Here is a 19,470-nt window from a genome sequence, read left to right as displayed (position 1 = left end):
ACGTACATTAGATATAATTACCAGCTGAATAACAGGGGAAAAACAAAAGCAAGTCTGTGCTAACTGTGTGCCAGCTGCAATATTGGACAGCTATTCTTTTAAAAAGACGAGAATGGCCTATATAATTGGAGTGTGTTTGTACAAAGGTGCCGGATCTCCCTTTTAGGCGCTCACAAACCACCACCAGTGAATAGATAATTACACCACATGAAGAGACCCCCATGTCTATATCATATAGCTTTAAATAATCTATTTAGTCAAGCATGGCTCCCATACATGACATATTTTAACATATATTCATCTGCCAAAATGTACAGGGTATACCATTAAGCTCCCATTCTCCCACGTATACAAATTCTTATCTCTTAGACTGTATGAAAGCATAGCAAGAACAGACTGCGAAGACCGTAACTCAAACCTTGCATCAATCTGCTTCTCTTTCAATAAATCAAAAGCAAAACTTACGGTCATATCCTTAGTATCAGTAACATACAAAATGCCGCACGCTATGAATGCGTTACCAGCCTTGGACTTAGGATATGTAGTATTGATATGCCGAATGACTGAAAAGGTCTCTTCATCAACGTGGGCTACTATTATATTCTCGTCAGTGCTTGAGGCATATATAATCCAAAGACCTTTCTCATCCACTGCTACGTTGAAATACGTCTTCGAGTTAGAGAAGAGGTAGTTACGGCCATGATACAAAGCATTTTCAATTAGCAGTGTGCCCAACGATGCTTTATCAAGCCCAAGTCTGAAATGAGATAAAGTAAGTATCCAGTATGTTGTGTTAAAAATTCATTTTATACAGCTGGTTGATTGAATCAATTCAGAGTGCCTTATTACTGATAGAAGCAGTGTTGACAATACTTGAGTTCAAGGACCATTCTGATGTCTTTTAAGATGAAGCACTCAAGGCAAAGCACCTTCCAAAACACTAGGATAAAATTCCAAAGCAATAGCCAATCTAAAAGGTGCACAAGAGCATGAACTCGCTTTGGTGAGTTTCACTTTATTTAGTCTATGAGCTTCATTATCACTAGGATGAAAGAAGCAACTGAAAGGAATGGGTATGAAAAAGAATTAGATACCAGGTGAAGGCCCAGACTTGCAAAGTGAAATCTGTACCCAAGTTTGCTTTCTACTAGGTGGGAACTGAAGGGATAAAATGTGATTGACCAAACCAGCACGAATTCTGGGCGGGTTCACCTAGTCTTAGAGTTCCTCTTTTGAAAACAGTTCAGATAATGCAGTGATTTGCTCAAGTAAACATCAAAGGAATAAAAATTCTACTTTTGCAGAGCCAAAATTCTGACCTCGTGCTGGCCTCCAACAGGACAGCCTGAGTGTCTCATCTCTGATGTATAAAATTGTTTTTATTCCTTGAAATTCCTTAATATGATGATAATCTGAGGACAGCAGCACTGAGCAGCTAAATTGAGTTCCTCTACTAGTTTAAGGGGGTAATAAGCTACTCTCAAGGCACATTCACAGTTAGCATTTAATCACTGTAGCAAAGGCAGAGAGAGTGTTTTATCCTTGTAACCCTGTCTGTAATGAAGCACATTTCATTGCCTGACTTCTGTCTAACGGTATAGCTCCATTCCTCAAATGGAGAAAAAACATTACTCAGTCCAGGAATCTGCTACAGCTAAAGTTTTCTGAAAAGACAGGCTTAGTGACAGGAACATTTCAGATCCAGAAACTTACAAGATAAGGAAAAATACTGGAAGATTAATTTTGCTGTGGAAGAGACGGATAGCACATACTGGAAAAATCATCCTAAGAAAAGTCAAGAATGATTAACTAGATGATTCCCCTCAGCTTCTGTGAAACTCATGTCTGCAGCAGCTCCATATTCTAGCATCATATAATAAAAAAAACGGCTTCAAGGCTGGACATGTGTGTCAACCCAGGTAATCCTGTTTGTTAGTCACTTCACCTCATGCAAGGGCAAGGACAGCCCTTAGCAGGAATAGTCACATAGAAATGCAGATTTTCTTCAGGATTTTTTTCCATAAAGAGCCAACAAGGCAAAGGGCATCTCAAGACTCATTAAAAATGCGCAAGATCTGCAACACAGAACACCCTGTCTTTTCCTCTTTTATGTGAAAATCCTGAAGGGAGCAGAAAAGTGAGGTTTCATCCCCGAGGTTCTCCTCCACTCCCCCAGTCAAGGACAGTCTAGCCTAGAACTCCAAATGGTTCAGAAATTTCTTAATCTTCTGGCACCTTGGGGTAAATGACAAGATATAGTGTAGTATGTTCATCAACTGCAGGGAACTCAAGCTACCAACACTTTTCTGATCACTAAGATGAATGAAGTCAACCAAAAATACCAGCATGTTACGAAACAAAGGGTGTCAGGGATCTGACCATCATGAGATAACCCACCAAAGGTCAGACAAACCTAGATTTTACCAGCTTCTTAAATATGACAGGAAACTCTTTTTAAATATGTTTTTCTTTCCATTAAATCAATACAAAAATCCAGAAGCTTTTCTGCAGTCCAAAATCAAGGACTTCACTGTCACAGAATTCATACTGCCTCATTCTATCTGTGCTGAAGTAAATAATCGCAGAGTGAATAACTGAACAGAAAGGCCATCTCTCAGCATCTTCTTGGAGAGGTTTTGAAAATTCCACAAATAACTTGTGTTCATCTGTACGTGAAGGCCTCTCCCAATTAACGGTACCCGAGCAAAGGTGAGTAACCTCTGTCCTATCACTGGGTATTGCTCAGACAGAGGTGGTCTTTCACAGATGTATAAACAAAAAGCCCTTAAGATATTTGAAGGAGGTTGCCAAAAAGTGGGCTTGTCTTTGGCAGAATAAATATTATAGAATCCAAGCAGCTTGCTCACATTCCTTGGCATCCAAAGGAATATAGGAAGGCGGCACTCACACCTGCTTGGGAATAGACATCAAAGTATAGCAATGTTCTTGGCTCAAACATCAGAGTCGTGTAAGAGAACTTGAAAGCAAATGCAATCTTTCACTTGCCCTTGGACTGTCTGTCTTTGGCTCTTCCCACAAGATGAGATTTTGGTTTTGATTTGTATTGTCTGTCTCTGTCCTCAGTAGAAACTGAAGAGAGAGAGATGTAATTCCCAGTTCCAATTCAGGGAGATACATTGGGAGAGTTGTAGGAGCTTCTTATTACAAGGAAATCAAACAGTGGAGCCACTCCTCCACACCGGAATGTGCAGTTCTCCAGGTCGCCATGTCCTCGGCCGGTGCCTCAGTGCACTCCTCTGCACTAGCAGCATTAGCTCAACCCCTACCAGCTAAGAGCAGTGCTGTCCCAGAGCGAGGCAGTGCATCAGCCCAGCAAGCAGCTCCGGAAAGCCAAGTTCAACAAGTGGGCTACAATCACACAACCACTCACCTGTGTCCCCCAAACTGCAGCTGAACCAATTCTTACTCCAATGCAGGTAGATGCACAGCTTTTTTTTTTTTTTTTTTTCAATCAAATACATTTTTCTGACACCCAACTTCCTCGGTCCCCATTTCTTTCTCACAATTATGAACACAACAAAGAATCCAAGTGCGAGAACACCCACAGCAATGTAATGTATAATAGAAACCTGCTGGACCCCAGGATAGCCAAAAGAAAAATCTGTTGTCACCTCTGCACACAGCATCTTGTTAATCTGGAGGCCCAGTTGTCAGCACTACTTGGGTTAACCACTTAGACACAGAGCTGAACAATCCTTAAAGAAATGATGGCCACAGCAGAGTGATGGGCCTGGACTACCCTCCCAGTTCCTCTCCTCCCACAGCATCTGCACAACAGATGGAAGGCCAGTGGCCCACATTCTAGTTACAGATTGGAAAGAATGAGTTATTCTCTTCTGGAAGGAATTCTGAACCATTCCTCCATTCTTCCTACTCTAGACAGGACCACAAAGAAACATCAAATGGCACAATGAAAGCAGTCTGCTTTGCTGAGGTTCACCTCTGTCACCAACCCAAACTATGTCTGACTTACTTCAGAATGACATTGGTTCCTCCCTTTTGATAGTACAGATGATTGTTTTGTACTGCATGACCACATCCGTAAAAGAATCCTGTGATGTTAATGATCCTGTAGCTGTCGTTCAGCAAGGCATTGGAATTCTCATATTCTTTTATAGAGTTTCCTAAACAAAGGGGAAGACATGAAAAAAGGACTTTCATTCATCTAACTTTGAAATCTCTGCCCTAAAATTCAATCTCTACTGAAAGTCAATCTCAATCAAATATCTGACAGACAACTGTATCTGTGTTTTCAACAGTGGTTCAACTAGCTGGAACATGATAAAATAATCCAGAGACAAACACAAAAAAACCAAAAAAAATCTGTAGCGGTGGTGTTGAAGTGCCTGCTTCCCACAGACTTGATGGGCCCCAGTTCTGAACACAGTTGGTAAATAGACAGAAATTACACACATTTCCTTTTTCCACTTAGGTACTGGAAATTTTCCTGCACTAAATGTAGCTCATGCAGCATCTGATTCATTTTCACGCCTGGCTAAATGAAAAGGCAAAACTCCTGGCTACAATTTAGGGAAGTAAAGCCGTAGGAAACTGTTGAAAGAAAATAATAAAAGGGCAGGAACAACAGGCATTTAAACTTGGATTGGTTAAAAACCCCTAAAAGCCTCAAACTATTTTCAAAATCTGATGTTGACTCTGAAAACATCTAAACACACTACAGACGTCTATAAGCATATGTACAGTCACATATTGTACAGGCAACATGGAAAATACTCTAAAAAAGATGTGGGTAGAAAAACCCCATCATACTTGATAAGAAATATTTAGGTGGAAGGAATTAATAAAGCAATGTTAGTATAACAACTGATTTTTGATCAGCGACTACTACTAGTGTACCTGAAAAATGCATGGTAAGCCAAATCCGTTCATCACTTATATTTGCAGGTTCCCGCATCCAAGTTCCGAACGTTTGCTGTACACTGACAAAGTGAACAGGGCTTCCTACAGATGTTATGACACATTCTAGTAGAGAAAAAGCACACGTCCATTACCTGTGACATTAAAACAGTAAGTAGCAGTTAGTCACACTCTGTAGCAGGTTACCAGCTTTTTTTGAAGGACCAGGGGTTCTGTCTTCAGCTTTTCCAGCCAGGGTATCATCATTAGGTACAGCACAAGTCTCACCTGGAGTTGAGAGAGAGAAAGGGTGAAACGTCATTTCTCTATATTAAATATGACAGATGTGCACATCAGTGACTCCACTGAAATAAAGGAATGACAACTGGGATTTTGTTTCATCTGGGAAAAAACGCTTAGGTTGATCTGGTCAAAAAATGATATATAAAAAGATTTGCTCTCACTTCTGCCAAGGAAATGAAGTGTTCGGGCTGGTTTGTTTCCTTAAAGTTGCAGGCTGACCGTCAGCTTTGAGGAGTCACTAACTTTGCTCAACAGATTTTATTCCTTAGTTGTGAATTTCCGAATAGCTGCTTAGAAAGACAGTGTTGCCCCTTTCCTCAGATAACTTTGGACAACTGAGATAGCTGGCAGCTGGCTGATTTAGCAGTAATATCAAAAATGCTTTCTTGGGAACGAGTGATGGCTAAACTCAAAAGCTTCGTGCCCAAATCTACCCACACCAGCAGAGGGGGTGTATTCTGTAGGCACCACCGCAAGCTTTGCTGGTGCTGTTAATACCAGAGACACCAATAAAGTGCTAACACATACACTGATGCAGGTCAGTCATCGGTGCCATTAAAGAACCAAGATGAAAGACTAAGGGAAATTACACGCTGTATTCCTTACACACATAGAAATGGTTCACATTAGAAACAAATAAACACCTGGAAATGTTTTTCTCTACTCCTCAACAATTTAAAGAGTAACTTTGGTTGGGTTTTCTCTTAGCATTTACTGTTAAAATAATGCCTCAATGATATTATTTATGGACCTTTTTCTCTGAACCCAGATACCTCTTCTGCCTTTAAAACCATGCAACACATTTCAGTGTGCTTAGAATGAATAACCAGAGGGAACAGTTCTCAGCTCTTCGCTGAAGATATCCCGGATTTCACTGTAGCCTTGTTTTCTAATTCCATTCTTAACTTTCATCTCCTCATACATTTCACCCTGCTTGACACACAGACTGCAAATTCTTTTGGACATGCATTTTTGTTGTCGCTTTCCAATATATTTCTGGGATTTACAGGGCTGTGATGAAGTTTAAATGAGAAAGAGTAAAAACATTAAATAACTGTAAAGTAATGCTGAAAGGGTACTGTGACACTCCGGAAAGAAGGGACAGATTATACTGGCATTGTTGTTTTCTCCTTTAGGTTATAGCCTCTCCTTGTTCATGCAGAAGGAAACTACTCCAAAACAGAGCAAGGACACCACACACTGCTCCCACCATTTATCTGGGGCATTTGGTGATGCGACACTGAAGGTTTGTAAGTGATCACAGCACACCTCCAAAATTAGGCACGCACAGTGAATCCCGCCATGGGAAGATGAATGCCTATAGCTAGAATCTCGCAATCCCTCCAGATCCCTTTCCAGCTTCTGATCTCAAAATATTGTCAAAATACCCCAGAAAAGGAACCCACTCAGTGGAAATTGTAAGTTGCATCACACAAGTTAATTTTCCTGGGCTGAGTCTGATAGATCCAGCTAATTGAATGAGCAGTTCCCTATACCATAGTTTATCTAAGACTGTGGAATGGTCAAGGACCAGGTCAGTGTCTGTAGTGAAGCTGGGTGCACTGTTTGCATTTGGGAGTATTTGCAATACTCCCTGAGGACTTCCAGCTGCCTGGAGCAGGAAGCAACGAAGATTAAAAAGACAGTTTTCAATCAGATACTCCCATGTGAAATTTTCACTGCTTCCTTTCCACCAAAAAAAAAAAAAAAAAAAAAGATAAATATCTTACTGATTCCCATCATAAAATATTCTAGTTGAGAGTTAATGGAGTTTAGAAGACATTCAAATACTGATTTGGTCTGGGGGTGGTGGGAAGGATGGAGCGAGGGAGCATGGAGCAGGGATGTTTTGCTTCTTCTAGAATTATCTAACATTACCATTGGGAACAAATACACCTGAGCTTCCAACTAATTACTCTCTTAGCTTAAAGAAATAAAGTTTTAACTGATTCAAAATTTAAATTAAAGAAGCCATTCTTGTATTCTTATGTAATAAGTGAATTACAGTTGTAAATCAGCATGTGCAGTCTCTTTTCTTCAGAGAGATGTGAATATTTAATTACAAAAGCTGGTTTATACTTTGAATTTTGGTACTAATATCTCACAGCCTACTGACTCATAAAACGTCAATGCTCATTGAGGACGATCTCATCTTTGTGGAGTTATTTAACTCCCATTTGCACACTGGGGTTTAAAATCCATCAGAAAGCCATCAGACAGCTTATTCTCCAAAGCACTTCAGGCTGTTTCAACACTTGAAAAGAGGCTGCCTGAGAAAATGGTCCAACAGTTCATGCATTTCTGAATTTCAAATAGGATGAGATTTCTGCTCCTGCTCTTTACTTTCCATTGTAAGGAGGCTCTTTGGGCTCTGTTCTGATACTTCAATACCCAGAATCTCCTGACTGAGGTTCTTACATGCTACTTCAATTATAATTACATGCTATATTAAAAATAAGAGGCGGAAATAATTGATATATGTTCCACCCAGTATTAAATATTCACTGGTTAATAGCATTTACAATAGTAATTTTAAAAGATTTTTCATCTTGATTTTTCATCAAGAAGGACATGGAAGTGTTGGAGCGGGTCCAGAAGAGGGCTACTAAAATGATCCGAGGGCTGGAGCACCTCTCCTATGAGGACAGGCTGAGAGAGTTGGGCTTGTTCAGTCTAGAGAAAAGAAGGCTGCGGGGAGACCTGATTGCGGCCTTTCAGTACCTAAAGGGGGCCTATAGGAAAGAGGGGGAAAACCTTTTTAGTAGGGCCAGCTGCGTTAGGACAAGGGGTAATGGTTTTAAACTAAATCGGGGTAGGTTTAGGCTAGATATAAGGAAAAAATTCTTTACAATGAGGGTGGTAAACCACTGGAACAGGTTGCCCAGAGAGGTAGTGGAGGCCCCATCCCTGGAAACATTCAAGGCCAGGTTGGATGGGGCTCTGAGCAACCTGATCTAGTTGGCGGTGTCCCTGCTGACTGCAGGGGGGTTGGACTCGATGACCTCTAGTGGTCCCTTCCAACCCAAAACATTCTATGATTCTATGATTCTATGATTCATCTCAGCAAGCTGTGCAGAATGATGGTGACATAAAAACATATCACCCTATTAATAGTGAGACATACAAACTGCTCTGCTTGTTTCACACTTAATAACTGGACAGAGTTCTTGTGCTCTCCCCTTTTGGCATGCCTATCAAGAAACTACATCCCCGATTACAAAGGAAACCCAACTTTCCCAAACACTGTCACAGATAACTCTCCTCTTTTCCAGAAACGTGGAAGATCAGTACCTGAGACATCCTTTGCTATTTTATAGGATCGCTCTGACCTCCCTGAAAACGGGCATCTCACCTGGGAGGAAAATTCATCCCAGAAGTGTAGGGGTAGCAACAGTCACTGAAAGCCACAACTACCTCCAATGAAGCACCATCCGGTGGTAAGAGACAAGGACAGCCAGACCCAGTATGGAGATCCATTCCCAAACTGGAGTAAGCTAGAAAAACGCAGTGCTGTTCTTGCACCAGCTTCTCTTTGCTTCCTATAATCAGCTAATACCTTGAACCAAAATTTTCCAGTTATCACAATACCACAATGTTCATAGAACCCATGTTCCTGAGCATCCATACCACCAGCTCCTCTCATCTACTACTGCTAAAAAAAGAATTAAAAAAAAGGGCTCTCCTCTTCCAGTACATAGAAATTATTTGAAATGCAAGTCTCAAAACCAGATTTTTTTTTTTTTTTTGAGACTGTTTTCAGGAATGTATGACAGCATTTTTGGACAAAATTTTCAAAAGTCCATCAACTTCAGACATCTATCATGAAATACTTTTAAAATGTAGCTGCTGATTTTCACAACAAAATGAGTAAGAACATCCTTGATTTCCATGCACCAGCATTCCCAGCTGTGCCCACTCCCTCTGCATCCATGTGCCTGAACTGGCACTGAGAAGCATTAGAAAAAACAAACCCTCATTTAATCCTTCTATTTCAAACCAGAATTGTTTAGAGCATTAGAAGGATCAAAGATCACAGAGATTACATTTTCTTTTCAATGTTGTTGAAAATAAAGTTGATGAAAAAAGTTGCAAATATTTCAGAGTCTCAACATCCCCGTTAGCCTCTCAGAAACTATTCCCACGCAAACATGCAAAAAAGAAATTCAAGCCTATCTGAAAAATCCAGTTTAAAATAAAATTTTTCTATGATACATATAATAATATCTGTAAAAATATAGTAAGAAATGCATTTACAGTAGGTTTTTAGAATATGAATATAGTCTTTGGTATCACATTGACACCAACACTTTCTTCCACAAAGCATTTAGCTATTAATAATATATTTAAAACCATATAAACGTCAGGCGTGGAATCAACATGCTCAGTACAGTCTATCTGTCAAGTATTTACAAAACCCACTGTTGAAGACAGCAGAGCAGTCCCAACCAGCCACCTGCTGGAGGAGGAGATACATGCCAGCTAACCTCCTATGTGCTCCACACAGCAGAGGCAGCGCTTTCCTCACTATAACACATGCGTGGGCACATGCACACACACACACACCTGGATTTTATCTGAGGCACAACTTTAATCTGTTTGAGAAAAAGATCTTCTAAAGCATGGCCAGAAGTTGCAACATGAAACACTGACGTGATTTTTCAACAACCCACAATATCAAGTTTAATCCATGAGGATTTACTGGTATCCAGCACACCTGAAAATCATGCCAGAGATAGCTCATGGCAAACTCTTAATTATGTCAACACTCTAATCAGTGACTTAAAAAAAGAAAAAGGTGTGGCAGCTGCTACACTTCAGCATACAGTCTATGACCTGCCAGTCTGAATACTCATAGTTTGGTTCTAACAGTATCTGCTGTTGAATTTGCAGCCGCAGTTTGAAGGGAATATACGGTGTCTTTAATTTTACCTTTCTGAATACTAGAATTAGCCATATATCTCACCAACAGAGCTACGGTAAAGGAAATAAAACGGAGTCATGATGCACCACCTGTCATTCGCGGTACACCAATGATAAATGGCAACAACGGAAAAGAACTCAAGATCACCCTGCTCCAAAACTTACATACTCAAAACACAAGTCTCAGAGAATCCTTTTGTATTCCTCTAGCTTTTAAAAGTCTTAGCTAGTTCCAGCTTGCTCCAGTTCTGCCAATGACCAGGCAATTTCATCTTGTAGAATACAGTGAGATGTAGCCTGGTTAACAGTTGTTACATTTACATGTAAAATTAAAATTCAGGGAAAAAAAAAAAAAGTTAAAAAATTCAACTGCATTTCTCTTACTTTCCAAATATATCCCATCTAACAGAAAACACCATATGTAAATATTTTGCCTGAGCATTAGCACAGCATGATTAAAAGACTAATATTATACTGGAGATAGCTTGCTGCCTTATCCAAATTATATTTCAGCAAAACACCTAAGCACATGCTCAGCTTTAAATTTGTGCAGTTTTACTGATGCCACCAAAATTAAACACATGCTTACTGCTTTGTGAGACTTGGAACAATGGGTTTAATCTTGAACCTGTTTATAATACTAAAAAGAACACTGGAAAGAACTAACCTGTGCATTTGCTGCTGTATATGTTCTCCTGAAGCTGTGCTTTACCTTTACCTTTACGTTTGCCCGGAGGCCCTGGGGGTCCAGGTGGTCCAGGGGGTCCTGGGGGTCCAGGTTCACCTTTTGCACCTATGGACAAAACAGAGTACAAAGTCACAGGCCCCGCAGGCATCAGGCAACCTGCAGAGAACTGTACGTGTCCACATGATGGAGTTTGAGAGATCTCTAAACCAGCCTCTCTCTTAAAAGGTTTCTGCATACAGAAATATGGTGCAATAAATTCACTGGGATGCTGTTTGTTAGAAGGTGAACCATACAGAACTTCTCAAGTTGTAGGACATGAATGTCATTTATCTCTCTGAGTTACAGGCACATTAGAGAGTTATAAAGCACTGTTGCCTTTTACTTACGGTATTCTAAGACCTCAACTTCAGAGGCTACAGTGCTATAATTTTACACAGCTTATATTTGTGGCTGCTTCATGTATTCCTGAGTGGAAATCCACCCCTCATTTTTTAATAGAAAAATAAAACTACGCTGCAAGGAAGAGCAGGAGGAGGTCAGTTGTCTGGAAGTGTACCGGAAAGGCTGGAATTCACGTACACCTCAACCCAGAGCCCAGGCAGAAAAGCTTTTGTGAAGACTTGCATTAAGAGAACATAATCTGCTGGGCAGAGCAATACTCAGACTGCACTGCAGATAACACGGTTATGCTGGCTGGTCCTACTCATGCGATCACATTCGTGCTTCAGAAGCAGAGTGTATCTTTTTCTGTCAAGTATGCTGTTGCAAGAGAGCTCCTAAGAGCACTTCTTCCTACCTTCTAATATCACATCATTGTTTGCATCCCCCTTTTCACCCTTTGCTCCTCTTGCGCCTTTTCCCCCTGGCATGCCATCCTTGCCAGGTAAACCCATTTCTCCAGGTTCTCCTTTCTGTCCTTGATCACCTTTTGGTCCTGGTACACCTACAGATAAAAAGCATTTCAGTACCGAGAACACTGTTCCAGTATTAAGCATCAATCAATACATTTTTTTTAATACGAAACATATTCACTCTAGTTGTTTTTTTCACCTGTATTTAACTGGGTAGCTGTAATTTGTTCTGATTTCAAAACAATGATATGACCTAACACGAAGGGAAGCGGCGTAAGATCCCTTTGGTGCAAATGACACATTCCTTACCGAGTGAGCTCTGAGCTTTGAACATGAAACACACAGACCTGGGCCTCATTAACACTGGCTGGGGGATTTCTGGGTAAGTAGGAATATTAAGGGAAGATGTGAAGCAATATACTTATTTCACATTTGTAAGGCATTAAAGAAGGGCATTTTCATGGTTCTTCTAGACTTTTTCCTAAAGTTAAAAAAAAAAAAACAAAAACAACCCACACAGAAAACCCTTGCACCCTCTACTTTTGTGGCAGATCATATTTTTGTGCTTTAGGAGAAAGAAACAAAACAGTTGTGCAAATAGAAATGTCAATGTTCTGGCAGGCATAGGTTTCAAATATATTACATTTGCTAATACTTGAAAAGAAAATGCTTTGTTTTCTACTTGTGGTTTTATTATTTAAATTGATTTTGTGAAATCAGAAACAGAATCACAGTTTTGGGGTGAAATCGGAAACATGTCTTTGGCACAATTGCCACCTGACTCTCCGAAGACCGGTTTTCATTTTCATTTCCAATTTTAAAAATTTGTGGGGGATACTGAAGTGACAGACCACATAGTGTCTCAAAATATAACAGACGACTCTTCCACTTGTACCTGCCAGCAAGCCCACACGGCTAGGTGCAAAAGCCAGAATAATAGATGGGCCACTAAAAATACCAGTCTGCTAACATCAGCCCGTCTGCTCATCCACCTCCTCCTCTCTGCCCCCTCTCAGTTCTACCATTCTGATGCCCTTTTGTCTCATTACCCTCCTACCACGAACCACCCACTGCTTTCTCACTCTGCCCTGAAGGCACCAATTATCCATCAGTGCTTGCACATAGCTGTTGTGCCTCAGATAAGGCAGCAGGTAAACCAGTTACAACTTCTCATAGTTTCCAGGCTTTGAGCACATCCAGGAATGTGCCCACCCTGCCCTTTCAGCCACCGCCCAGGTGTTGGATCTAGGGTGCCAGGTCTGCTACTGAGCTCTACAGTCAGCCTCTGCCCCAACCCATTCCCTCCAGTGCTGATGAGCTGGGCAGCCAAGAGAGACAGCGTTTCTGCTGCTGATTCTCTCTGTTCTTAGCAGAAACACATCATGGTCCCATCAATGTTAGGCCAGATAGTTTCTTTAACCAGCATCAGAAAATTGCTTGTGGGCTACACACAGCCTATGGACTATTTAGCAGAGCTGCTCTGCGTCAGCTGCATTAAAATAGTACCTAAAGACCCTACCACATTACAGAGTTTATCTGGAACTTAAAAAAAAAAAAAAAAAAAAGCTGCTCCAAGAGTTTCAAAATAAAATATGGAAATATGCTGCTCCTGCCATAGTTATTATGAATCTGGAACTCTGGAACCAAAACCATGGTAACATATAACAGCTTCCACCCCCAAACTCTGGCCTTCTTTTTTTAAGACATCTGAAGACAAAGGCCATTGTGTTGGAAGGTTGAGGGAATGGAAATATTCTTACAATAACAGTATTTACTAGCAAGTTCAGAATACTGAGATTCCATTAAATGCATTCAACAGCTTTAATTTGCAAAACTCTACAGAGTATGTATACCATCTTCCTCACTGTGCAGTAATCTGAAGTTACTGACCAAAGCTCAGTGTAAGACAATAAATGCTACAGAGTTCTGTAACATGCAACTTCCTTGTAAACATTGAAACCCTTCTCCCTGTACAAACATCTGAAAGTAACTACATCTGAATATAACAGTAAGAAAGGATTTCTTTTTTAAACAACAACCAAAAGAAATACCTATTTTTCCTCTTTTTCCATTTATTCCTGGTTCTCCCTTTTGTCCTGGTATACCTGGGACTCCATCTGATCCGTTGTAGCCAGGCAGTCCATCAAGTCCGGGAGGCCCTGAACAAACCCAACAGCATAACTGAATTGTCACTGTTAAATGCAATTTATCTTTAGATCTACTATATTGACATATAGTATGGCTTTTTATATATATTCTTTAGACACACAAAATCCACTAACTGGCCATTATGTCCCTCCATGCCAATAGAGTATCCTCCTTAAAAAAAAACCCAAACAAAAAAAAAAAAAACCACACAAAACCAAAACCAACAACAACAACAACAAAAAACCCCAACCCCAAATATCAAAAATACCCACCACCCAACCAAACCAAACAATACAAACAAAACCCACCCACCCACAACAAACAAAAAACTATGAGACCAAACTTAAAGGTAAGGTGCTTGTTTGCCCCGGCCTTAGCATAAGGAAACTGACTGCAATGAATACTGCACACGCATTTACATTAAGGCCAGCACAGATCAGCCTTTTGGATTCTACTCCAAGGACAAACACATTGGAACCCATCCTGTTTCTGAATTTGACAGGGACTATAGCATCTTCCACAAGCCACATAAACTTCAAAGTTTGCTCATGACAGTGGACTAACCTAACACAAGCAAAGCATTTACCTACTTGTTCAGAACATGGTAGTGCCAAACCACGACTGGTTGATACAGAAGACATCGCTCCCTCTTCGCTGCTATTTGAACCCCCACAAACAAAAAGCAGCTGGTATTTTTCTGATAGAGAATTATCCCAAGCAGACCCACAGCTAAAGCAGCACAGGAGGGAAGCAAGTAACCATCCAGATAGCCTAGCAACCACGAGTGAGAGCAGAGAGAGAGGATTAAATATGAAAGGAGGAAAAGTTATGGAAGAGGTGGGAGGGTGGAATCAGTAACCAACATTTTTGAGAGATGTTTTTAGTATTAAATTATAATATCAGTTTACTTGGGGTGGGGGCACATGTACTCCCCTGTTCAGCTAAAAGCTACTGAAACAGTCTTAATTCCATCTGGGTTTGATCAAATATGTTTTAGTAATTTGAAATGTGAAACTAGTCTCTTCACTAGAAAAGCATAATGCCTAAAACCTCCCCCCTCTCAGAAGGGGCATGAGTTGACCTAAATACAAAAAGTATAAAGGCAGGCAGTCATTCAACCCTCCCTCATTCTAATTAGTAAAAGGAAGACTATTCTGTAAAAGATACATTTCTACCTTTCGACATTTTGTACCAGCAACTGTTTCAATTACCCAAAAATGTTACTGCAATTGTCCACATATCTTACCTGGGGGACCTGGGGGGCCTACACACGAACAAGCAAAAAAACACAAGAAAGAAGAAATGGTGAGTTTAATGAAGCAAGAAAACAAAAAGCAAATCCAAAATGAATTGATTTGCATTAGAGCAGAACATTAAAAGGGGAGGAAAGCCCCTCCAATTTCAAAATGAACACCTCTGGATTTAACTGGTTTGTATTAGAAATAACTATTTGAGCACTAGCAGAAACTCAGACTTACTGACAGAGTATCCTTAAATGCAGTTACATATGTACGTTTTGCTTTTTGCAGATTGCAGTTGATAAAGGTTTGACAACCAACCCCCTCTACAACGTAATCTCACTGCCAGGGGCTTTGGTGCCTTTACAAAGCCACGGGCACAAGGTGTCCTACGATCGTTATGCTTCCTTTATCTAAGTGCTCCCCAAGATCCCGTACTAGCAGCAGCAGAATAGCTTTACAACACTGATGAACGTCACAATTAAAAACCCCATTGAAAATACATTTAAAAATACATGCTGCACTTCTCCATGTTTTATGGATATTTCATTGCCATTCAGGATTCAGACTACTTATATAGGGGGGAAGAAATAGTCTTGTCATTGCTATTGCTGACATCTAAACCACAATCAGGCTTTTCACATGTAGTTGTTCTCCAGACTGGACCAAGCTCCCTACAGAACCTGGCTGGTATGTTAGAAATCGGGCTTGCTTCACTTCTTCAGCAACACGTAAGACACTAAAACCTGTCTCGCTCGCTCTGACTTAGTTCACTTATAGGGCCTTAATGAGAAGAAAGCAGAGCAGGCAAGAGTGAAGCAAGAGTAAACCAGAAATATTTCTGTAACAAGATTTATCTTCTAAGATACCCAATACACATTTTAAAAGAAAAAAACAAATTAAAAAAAAAAAAAAACAAATAGGAAAAGCACGTTAGGAGAATACAAAGAAAGGTGGTAGCTGCAATTAAAGAACCAAATTAGTTCTGTGAACATTTTTATCCAGCCAACAAAGTACTGTCTTGTTTCAACAAAACTCTCTACAGCAGCAAATAACAGTAATTACTACATTTCCCTAAAGATGACAATTTTCAGCATTAATTAGAAAGCATTATGAGTAAAGTGAAAATCATTTTATAATACCGTTACAGCAATTATCTCTTTTAATCAGTACAGGCAGTAACATCAATTAACATCTTTCTGCCAATTTTCCAGCAAATGACCATTTTTTCCTCACTACGATGTCACGTCCATTAGTGCATCCAATTACTTTCTCATCTCAAAAACTGAGGCTCTTGCTTACCCTTGTATAAGCATAAGATAAATAAGAAAAGTGCTTGAAAAGCAGCAAATGTCACAGAGACCTATAGCAAAGAAAGCCAGTAACAGAGACAAAATTTAAGTGTCAAGAGAGCAAAAAGGTGCAGAAGGCACTGAGCAGCATGAATTCAGAAGTCTGGAGCCCAAAGAAAGAAACTTCTGGGTTGTCTGTGCTTTGGCCTCAGCTGCAATCAGAACTGATTTACAATTTCAGAAGAAGTATTTAACATGTGCGTGTTCTATGGTAATTCTCATTTACACTGAAATCATTTGAGCCAAATGGACCTTATAGCTGTTTGAAAATAGAAACCAGACAGCAAGTGAAGCGTTTTCTGAAACTCATAAAAAGTGGGTTATTTCCACTCTTCTCATTTCAAGAAAGAACACGTGACTCGGTCTGTTACAGACTTAGGAGCTGGACCATAGTCCTTAAATTGGCTACTACCCAACTTTCTCTTCACCAAACCACGTAGAAACTTCCCACATCTCCTCTTGTCCCAGTCATCAGCTGTTCCAGCTCCTCACTGGTAACACACGAAACCCAGCATCCTGTTACCATGGCCAAGGCGGGGAGGCAGACACATTGCTCATCTACGTCCCACCACTCCACAGCAGTTACAACAATGGAAGCAAGTTTCTGCACCCTCTATGTTCATCCCATGTTAGCCTTGAAGTGCAGGGACATGCATAAAAATACCAAGACTAAGCCTCAACTAGCATTTTAAACACCCAAGTCTGTAAGATATGCTTATGAAAATTACACGGGAAAGAAATAGCTCCAAGTAACTTCAACTGAGCTCTTTAAATGCCAGCATTTATAGTAAATAGGTATAGGTAAGTCCCAAAGTAGCACCTATTACCTTTTTTTAATAAATAACACAACTGATATGTAAATGCTGATAGAGTAAATGGCGTAGTTCCTTGACATAGTCATTGACCTCAAGTTCATTGAAAGCATTCTAATTCTGTATTCCTGAAGGCAATGGACGTGCAATGCTTGAGGCAATAAACATACCTGTTAAGCATATCCCTTTTGTGCTGTTACACAAATCCACCATCACTCGGACCTAATATTGCAAAGAAAGTGAAGTTGAAAACAATGCATGCCATAAAAGTACCCAGCTTACTTTGCCTACAGAAATAATTCCCAAAACAAAGACACAGCTGCCTACTCTGTGCTTATGAAAACAAACTGTTTAGAACTGCCTTAACATTGTGGCACCATCCACCTCCCCAGGCAGAGATTTCCTCATAGGAATCTGTTCAAAATGCCTCATTTTAAACCTTACCGAAAATAGGAAGAAAATATTGGGTAGACAACTCCACACACCATCTGGGTGTTAAAGCTCACACATTACTGTAGAACACGTGTGGTTGTCCTTGCCTTGACTCCATCAGTGGAAGGTATCAAAAGTCAACAGCAACCAATAAAAATTGCAGTCAGGTTTTTTTTATGTTCCTATCAAATGATGGATACTTTTCCAACATAGCATATCCAGTGAGAAAGATGACCTGTGTTTCAAGTAAGAGATTTCTTATCTTTGAATAACCAAGATCTGCAAATTTGGACTAGACCTTCATCCATGCAAAATACTTCATCCCAACGATGATAGGCTTTGTAAAAAACCAAGCTGAAAGAAACATTCATACAGATGGTTTTAATCTAGAGTAGACTAAAACTGATCAACTACAAAATCATCTTTACAAAATAGAATGGTTTTGGCTGGGCAAACATTCACGTTACATGTCCTGCATGCTGAGAGTCACCACTATAAAGTGTTTTGCAACTCCACAAAACATCCAGCAGAAATAGGAATATTATGAATGTGAGCACTGGAAGTGCCTCAACTCTTTATGGGAAAGTCTAATGTTTATAGTGAGAAAAATATTATTATTTCAGGACTGTGCAATACACGATAATTTATGAACACGTTTACCCGGAGTCGCACACGTATTCGTCTTCGAACAATTACTCTATTTACACATAACGGAAGGCACTAGTCCCAAATGACGGAACAACCAGGTGCAAGTCAAGCTGAAAGGCAGACTGACGTTTAAGCCGAGCAGTACTACTTGCCGCTGTCAATCTTTATTTTTACAATGAACGCATCACTAGCTTCAACTGACAAATGTAACAGACTCAAAGAAAGGACAAATACTTTGATGGCAAGCATTCTTTTGCTGCACAATCAAACTATATTTGACTGTAGATTTCAATTCTGTCAGATACATACTGAGAATTGACTGGATTCCAGGCTGTACTGGAACAGCTCTCATATTTAGAAGTTTTAGACTCAATTTAAATTAGCTGAGAAGAGCTAACTGGGTTTGAATATCAGAATTTGCTTGTTCCCTTTCCCCTCATGCTCCTCAGAAACACTTAGCTTCTACCCTGCAATTTGTGAAACGCACGTTGCCCATGTGTGCTCCAATTTAAACTGTTTTAATCGAAATGTTTTTTGTTGAGGTTGCTGAAGTGATTACAACTTGCTTTGGGGCCCTCCAATTATCCCAGCGGCATTATTTTTACCAATCAGTGCGATTCAGGTGACAATTAAAAAACACGGCACTCAAGAAGCGCCTTTCCTTTTTCAATCTATTCAAAATTTTTCAACTATATGACCTACATAATTTTTCAACTACGCGACCTAGTTCCTACCGAGCAAGGATAATCTTTCCACTGAAGTGCACAAAGCCATGCGGTTTTGCCAGAGGAAGGACATCACGGCTCTCCTCTTCCAGCCCAGCAAGTGCTACCTTAAAACTAAAACTTAGTGAAAGGGCAGGATCAATTTCAAAGGAACCTGACGGTAAAGTAATAATATCCAGTACCTCATACTGAGATGCTGAACAGCAGAAAACAGATGGGTCACTGGTGCAGAGGTTTAAAAATCTGGAAACTAGAAGGCTGACTTCTCATTGCAAGCAGATTTCTGAAGTTTCATTATATCCACGCTACTAACAAACAGCTTCGCTCCCTTTGCCTACGTAACTATCGTTTTAAGAGTTTAGTCGCAACCCATAAACCATACGGCCCGCTGACTCCGGGGCGGTTACAGGCGACGGGCGGCAGCCACCGGCGCTTCGGCCCCGCGCTCCTCCGAGCACCAGGTGACCCCGCTCCG

The 19,470-nt window shown here is 40.3% G+C and overlaps 1 protein-coding gene across 1 annotated transcript; it reads right to left on the bottom strand.

The window, feature by feature from the left end:
* Positions 1-297: 297 nt before the first annotated feature.
* On the bottom strand, positions 298-17,406 carry GLDN (gliomedin). Its single transcript, XM_009644007.2, has 9 exons — positions 17,361-17,406; positions 15,035-15,052; positions 13,692-13,799; positions 11,586-11,732; positions 10,769-10,894; positions 5,086-5,166; positions 4,879-5,004; positions 3,995-4,145; positions 298-757 (listed from the first exon to the last, which is right to left on the bottom strand). Exons 1-9 carry the CDS (start codon positions 17,401-17,403, stop codon positions 298-300), a joined length of 1,260 nt encoding a protein of 419 aa, XP_009642302.1. The 5' UTR covers positions 17,404-17,406.
* Between the last annotated feature and the right edge of the window lie 2,064 nt (positions 17,407-19,470).

The sequence above is a fragment of the Egretta garzetta genome, unplaced genomic scaffold (assembly GCF_000687185.1).
Source record: "Egretta garzetta isolate BGI_Z169 unplaced genomic scaffold, ASM68718v1 scaffold287, whole genome shotgun sequence".
In the NCBI taxonomy this organism is placed as follows: Eukaryota; Metazoa; Chordata; class Aves; order Pelecaniformes; family Ardeidae; genus Egretta; species Egretta garzetta.
Note: the sequence above shows the minus strand (reverse complement) of the source record. Positions and strands in the feature narration are given on the sequence as shown.

Excerpts from the sequence above, each read along its gene's own strand:
- GLDN (XM_009644007.2), bottom strand. The coding sequence starts at position 17,403 with ATGGTGGATTTGTGTAACAGCACAAAAGGGATATGCTTAACAG. Across the intron at positions 5,167-10,768 it reads ATACAGCAGCAAATGCACAG|GTGAGACTTGTGCTGTACCT; the intron begins GTTAGTTCTTTC and ends TCTCAACTCCAG. Across the intron at positions 758-3,994 it reads GGAACCAATGTCATTCTGAA|ACTTGGGCTTGATAAAGCAT; the intron begins GTAAGTCAGACA and ends ATCTCATTTCAG.